At 46.0% G+C, this 6,865-nt stretch overlaps 1 protein-coding gene across 1 annotated transcript; it reads right to left on the bottom strand.

Moving 5' to 3' along the window:
* Window positions 1–433: 433 nt before the first annotated feature.
* LOC126426942 (titin homolog) lies at window positions 434–6,293 on the bottom strand. Its single transcript, XM_050089047.1, has one exon. The coding sequence runs from the start codon at window positions 5,087–5,089 to the stop codon at window positions 1,805–1,807; it is 3,285 nt and encodes a 1,094-aa protein (XP_049945004.1). The 5' UTR covers window positions 5,090–6,293; the 3' UTR covers window positions 434–1,804.
* Window positions 6,294–6,865: the final 572 nt, after the last annotated feature.

Below are 6,865 nucleotides of genomic sequence, written 5' to 3'. Positions count from 1 at the left end.
CTATATGGTGAGCAGTAATCTATCCTTTTCATTTTACCGTCTCGATCCACTATTTTTTGGATACTTACCTGTGTGACACTACAGTGAGTCTCTTGTGACCACTACAACTGTCCAGCAGTGCAATTAGGAATAGATGTCAGACCTGATTTGCCAGAAGAAAATAAACTGCTCACATTAATTGTGCTAGTGCCTATATGTCTGACATTGGGTAAAAGGATATTTTCTTCAATAACAAGCAAATGACCTGTTCGGATAAGCAAATGTGTGACGACGATGATGTTCGGTTTGTGGGGCGCTCAACTGCGCGGTCTTCAGTGCTCGAAGCAAATGTGTGCTCCACCTCTGCTGTACTGCCACACTTCAGGAATTCACCAGTGCTTCCTTAATTCCTTATAAACAGCATTTCACATTTAAGAAAGAACACAGTGATAAATTTTTTATTTGACATTTGTTATTTATTCATAAACACTTCTTTCGTAATTTAATGTGACATAAAAAATTGCAAAGTACATATTTTTGAACGACAAAAATGTTCACACGAAGAAAATACATACACAAACGTCTTGTAACCACAGTCAGTCTAAGCTATTTTCTTTAAAAAAAAAAAAAAAGATCTTAACATCGAACTCAATATTAAAGGTTGACAATGACGACGACGGTGGTGGTGACCATATGTCACTCTTCTCACTCAGTGTGTACAAAATGTAACATACTTCCTTAAATTTACTCCTTTCTTTAAACTACACAAACCGGCAACAAAATGAGTTACACATACAAATGTTTCTGATGAATATAGCATAAAACATGTCATTAACCTGTTTAAAGGCATTTGCAATTAACAGCAAACAAATGGACAGGCCTGTGCATAAGTAACTCACCAACAGGAACTCATGTGAAACAAAACAATTCCAAATTGAATTCAAAGTTCATTTCTAACAATTTTAGAGCATAGGTAAATTTGATGCTCATGAAAATTTACGTGTAAGCCCAGTGCTAGACAGTGCATATAACTTAACACTAAAATGATTTTAATATTATTCAACAAACGGCCCCCACAATTTGGAATGTTAGATACTGCAAACTAAAGCCACTATCTGCATGTGTAAGATAACCTCTACTGCTCGGATGAAAAATCTGGACCTGAAAATCTGGTTTTTCTGTAACGTGGCACGCCAAAAACTGTTTTATCAAGTTCTCTGAACTTCTGGGGATCTGACAATTTGGATCCAGATTCGAGAGAGTACAGAGCACCTCATTCCATAAATCTACCTTTTCTGGCCTGAATGTGATCTGAACCTCTTAACTTCAGTTCCTGGAAAGCCAGCTTGTCGAAGTTTCTGAATCTGGAGTCACGCGGTGTAGGTCGATCCGAACCTCTCTGTGCTCGGTCTGATACGATGGAACCAGTGTCAAGCAACTGTGACTGTTCCGACGTGACGAACCTACGCTCACGAGGCTGTTCTGAAGCCGAGAACGTAGACGTGACATTCTGTACTATGGAAATTTCTGTAGGAGGCTCCTACACTTTGCTGAATCTAGAGACACGAGACGACAGTTTATTTGTGCTTCTCAACCTCGGGTTATCAGACTGATTCTGCTTTGGAGCCACGTACCTGGAGCCACGAGACCCATCTCGGTTCGGAGTTGACGATTTGGAATCGAGAGACAGCACACGATCTGAAGCGGTATACATCATCTCACTAAGCTGAGGAGGATCTGGGGATCTGTAACCTGTCTCAAAAGACAGTTTGTGACCTGAAGTAAAGTACTCGTTTTCCTGTGTTCGATCCAAGGTGCGTACAGGCTACCTACGCTGTGCTAGATCCGATATGATGTAACTAGCTTTTCGCGACTGTGACCTTCCCGGTGTGCTGAACACACGCTCAGGTAGCTGCTGTGAAGGCAGGAATTCAGACTCGACATCTATTGCAGATTCTGTAAGAGATTCGTCTAGGTCACCGAATCTGAAGACACGGGACAGTGGTCGACCCGAACCTCTGAATGCTGGGCTCTCAGGTTTATCCCGGTTTGGAGTCACATATTTGGAATTAAGAGATGGTGCCAGATCTGAAGCCTTATACCTCAACCCACGGATCTGAGGGGGATCTGGAGCCCTAGGACCTGTCTCGAGACGCTGTCGAAGGTCCGAAGTGAGGTACCTGTTTTCCTGCGCTCGGTCCGATATGGCAGACCTGACATCTTGCAAATGTGATAGTTCTGTTGTGACAGACCCGTGCTCGTGGGGCTGCTCTGAATCCAGATATCTAGATATGACACTCCGTAGTAAGACAGTTTCTGCAGCAGGCTCATCCAATTTGCCGAATCTAGAGAGACAGGGTGACGATTTACCTGAGCCTCTGGACCTTCGGTCCTTAGGCATCTTCTGGTTGGGAGACAAGTGCCTGGAATCGCGAGACTGTGTCCGATCTGAACCCGTGTAACTCGTCTCACTAATCAGAGGAGGATCTGGGGCTTCGTAACATGTCTTAAATGACTGCCTGCGATCTGCAGTAAAGTACTCGTCTTCTTCGGCTTCATCTGAGGTGTATATAGGCTCCCTACGCTGTGCACGGTCTGATACAATGTAACTAGCTTCTCGTGACTGTGACAGTTCTGAAGTGCTAACCCCACGTTTACGCGGCCGTTGTGAAGTCAGGACTGTAGATTCGAGATCAGACAATAACAGAGACTTTTCCAGGTCACTGATTCTAGAGACACAGGACGGTGACAGAACTGAGCCTATGAACCTTTGGTTCTCACATTGATCCTGGTGCGACGAGAAGTATCTTGAACTGTGAGATGATGCCAGATCTGAAACAGTATACCTCATCTCACTTATCTGCGGAGGATCTGGGATTCCGTAATCTGTCTCTATCAACTCTCGAAGGGGTGAAGCACTAGGCTCCCGGTGTGTTGAAGCCCGATATCCACGCTCAGGATGCAGCGAGGCCCGATACTCGCGCTTGCGGCGCAGCGAGGCCAGAAGCTCCCGGAGGTCCGAAGTACGACGATCCCGGAGGTCTGAAGCACGACGCTTCCGGCAGCGAGAACCACGATGTTTCCGACAGCGAGAACCACGATGCTCCCGACAGCGAGAACCACGACGCTCCCGACTGCTCGAAGCACGACGCTCCCGACTGCTCGAAGCACGACGCTCCCGACTGCTCGAAGCACGACGCTCCCGACTGCTCGAACGACTGCTCGAAGCACGACGCTCCCGACTGCTCGAACGACTGCTCGAAGCACGACGCTCCCGACTGCTCGAACGACTGCTCGAAGCACGACGCTCCCGACTGCGCGAAGCACGACGCTCCCAACTCCCCGAAGCAGGAAGGTCTCTGTTGCTTGAAGCACGAGGCTCTCGACGGTCCGAAGTTGTGAACCTTTCTTCCTCAGTTTGTTCCGTGGTGTATCTCGGCTCCTTGTGTTGTGTTCTATCTCCTCCTCGTGATCGTAATCGTTCTGATCTGCCAAAACCACGATCGTGGGTCTGTTCTGAGACTCGATTTGGGTCTGTGTGCTCAGGTTCCCAAGACTGATGCAAAGTATTAGGACCCGAAATGGGTACCCGAGTATGTGAAGAATTTTTAATTGAGGACTTCTTTACGACAGGTCGGTGTGGTTCGTAATTCGCAGGCAGTCGCGACTGATTCTGTTCTGCAGGCTGCACCTTACCCTGCTTCTTTGAACTGACGTTTTCCATCAGCTTCTTCCATTCTGACATCCGCATGAATCTAGCTCGAGTTATACCGAGGAATACTTTGAAATTGCGTGCCTTCAAGTCCTCAGAAGATTTGTCATCAACCCAAAGAGTCAGCCGTATCCTTTTGTCTGTCTCTGTTACTCTCTTGATGATTTTCCACTCGGTAGTGGAGATGTCTACATTTTGCTTCTGAACAAAGTCCAGAATCTGCTGGTTACTTCTCTTATTCATCCCCTTTATCACCCACAGTACAAACTTGGTACCCTTCAATGTGGTCTCCGCCTGTGCGACTTCCAACTTGGCACCCGGCCACGGGTCGATCTTTGGTACAGTACTGCATAGCCACGCTTTAGTCGTCCTGTTGGCGCAAGTGAATGCTAAGCCCCCATTCTCGTACTGCATGGCAGAAAACTGGATTGGTTCTCCCTTGTCTGACGGATTAATCCTCTCCACAAGTGCAGTTCCCAGCATCTCTGCCTGTTCCTCTGTCATCTTGATGTCTGGAAAGCCCTTGGGCACGACAGCCAGACTCATCGTGTCAGATTCACTGGTAGTTGTGGTATCGTCCAAATTCGCTTCTTTCAATTTGCGTTTTTGCTTAACTTCATCGGTGTTACTTTCCAATTTTTTATCTACTCCCTTACTATCAGTGACAGTTTTCTTGTTTTTGGCAACTTTATTACTTGTTTCAGACTTTTGGGTTTCTTCTACCAGTTTCCATTTCTTTCGTTCAGCTTTAGATAACACTCTCCCCCCTACCAACAAGGCTTCCATTATTCTCATTTTTCGCTTCTGTGCACCTGACATACGCTTCTTTTTGAGTTGCTCTTGGCTGACATCTGTTTCCGCCACTTCAGTTTCCATCCTCATAGATGCGTCAGATTGATCTTCCTCTTCAGGAACCTCACCATTTTGTTCCTCTTTCTGTTCTTCTCCCATCCCTCCAGAATTCTCAGCTTGTCCTGATGTATCCATTGCCTCTTCTACAAAAAGTTCAGACGTGTCTCTTTCCTCCGAATCTCCAGTTCCATTTTTGTTGACCTCTTCAGTTATAGAGTTGTCAGCATTAATAATATAACCTGACTCCACTTCTTTCAAGTTGTGTTTTTGCTGAACAGGTGCTTCCCCATTGTCAGCATTACTTTTTAATTTTTTAATATTGCCATAACTTATTTCAGGACTTTGGATGTCTTCCTCTGGTTTCCATTCCTTTGGTACAGTTTTGGGTACTACTCTCTCCCATGTTGCCTCACACTCTTGTTCCTCTTCCAGTTCTTTCATTCCCTCAGAATTCTCATCTCCCAATACTTCCATTTTCTCCATCTTCGCAACCTCAGTAATGTGTCGTTCCCCAGAAACATTCGCAGACTTCTCTGTCGAAGGCATATTTACAGTCTCTATGGCAGACACACCTGGCACCGATTTTTCTGCGAGGTTCGAGCTCCCCCCCTCTGCAGCACTGTTGTCCCTTCTCCGGACTGCTCTTTCAGAGCTGTTTTCGGATTTGTCGGTTTCCCCAGCACCAGGTACGGCAGCCGAGGTCCCTCCTGTTGCGAGTTTAGAAGAATCTCCCTCTGCAACTGCACCTTTATCACCTACGAGGCCCGGGGTCACCTCACCTCGAGGTCCCCTGGTGCCTAGTTCGCATTCAGTCTGTTCTGAATCCCGGGTCGCCTCACAGAGAGGTCCCCTGGAATCTTCGGCATCTGCTCGCTCGGAGCTAATTTCAGTTTTTTTCTCTATGATCCCACGAGAAGCTGAGGAAAGTGTGGACCACCCGGACAGAGCCCCGCTTGCCCGGGCTAGGCTGGATACTCTGGGAGGGCGCCCGGTATCCCAGAGGCCCCGTTCGAGGCACAGCTCCCCTGTGCCACGCACCCCTCGGCACGGGTCGCACCACACCTTGGGTTGGGGGGCAGTTTAACGTCGTACCCAGGACGACCCCTCTATCAGTGTGCCTGCACGGAGGGTTTGGAAAGTACTTCGTACCATGCATAATTTGAAGAGTGTTCTGTATCGCCTCAACCCATAAGCTGCAACTGCAAACAGAATCAGAAAGAGAGAAACACTGAAATTCAAGAACTGCGTTTTTGTTCACCAAACAGGAAAGCTGTCCTCATCGATTGTTGGTTTGAATGCCAAAGTGCTTTAATAGGAGTAATCCTCTCTGAGATGGTGTAACCGTGCCTTCCTATGATTTTTGAACTGACCTACCAAGCCAGTTACAGGATAGCTATCTTTTACGTGGACCTTGGACCACAGTATAACTTGGTGTTTTTCACAATAACAAATCTCTCTTGTCAAAATCGGCAGAAAACGATCGGGTATCAAATCCAATTACCTAGGATTTCTAGCAGAACATACCAACTGTATTACCATGGCACACTCCTCACCTCAGATGATGAACAATAGGCTCATTAAATGTGCATAAATTCTGCAAGTTTGCACCAGTTTAACTCTTTCCACTCCTATGTATGATCAAACAAACTTCGTATCATAATGTCAATTCTAGACAAAGGTATTTCATGTGAGAAATTGAAAATTTAAGTTAGAAATTCACTACCAGGCACAGCTGTTCACGAGGGATAAAATGTGGACAGGAAATTGTGTCCCGAAACATCGTTTGATGACGCTACAGGGTGTCAAAATTATAGGTGCTGTCACCTGTAAATGTACATATACATGGTACCAATTTTCAGGGATAATGGAGAAGATAAACGTATCAATTTGAGACAGGGGACCTTGCCCAGAAACAAATGATACAAAAGTTGTAAGAGAAAATTGGTTTGAGACCTCTGACAGTGAATACATGTAACAGTATTTTTGCTAAGAGTGTAGAGTAGGCAACTTTCAGAGGTTGTAGTTTGGACCAAAACAAGAAAAAAATGTCCAGTAAACATTGTCTCTAAAAGGCATATCTCAGGAACTATGAGCACTTGTTTACCTTTGCTGCTGTGAAACACATCTCATCTACTGAACTAGTGCTCATAGCTCTTAAGGAATGTGCTTCAGAGCCAGTGTTTCCTGGATATTTTTGTCTTGCTTTGGTCCACAGAAATCTCCTCCAAAAAATGGAAAAAGCGAAAGGCTTACTGTAGAAGATGGATAGAGGCGCCGGGACCTGTGGCTACGACACTGTAGTGCCGTCGCACATTTCCGGGC

The sequence above is a fragment of the Schistocerca serialis genome, chromosome 11 (genome assembly GCF_023864345.2).
Source record: "Schistocerca serialis cubense isolate TAMUIC-IGC-003099 chromosome 11, iqSchSeri2.2, whole genome shotgun sequence".
Taxonomy (NCBI): domain Eukaryota; kingdom Metazoa; phylum Arthropoda; class Insecta; order Orthoptera; family Acrididae; genus Schistocerca; species Schistocerca serialis.
This window is presented reverse-complemented; position numbering and strand designations above follow the sequence as displayed.

Coding starts and splice junctions, on each gene's coding strand:
- LOC126426942 (XM_050089047.1), bottom strand. CDS start 5,089: ATGCCTTCGACAGAGAAGTCTGCGAATGTTTCTGGGGAACGACACATT.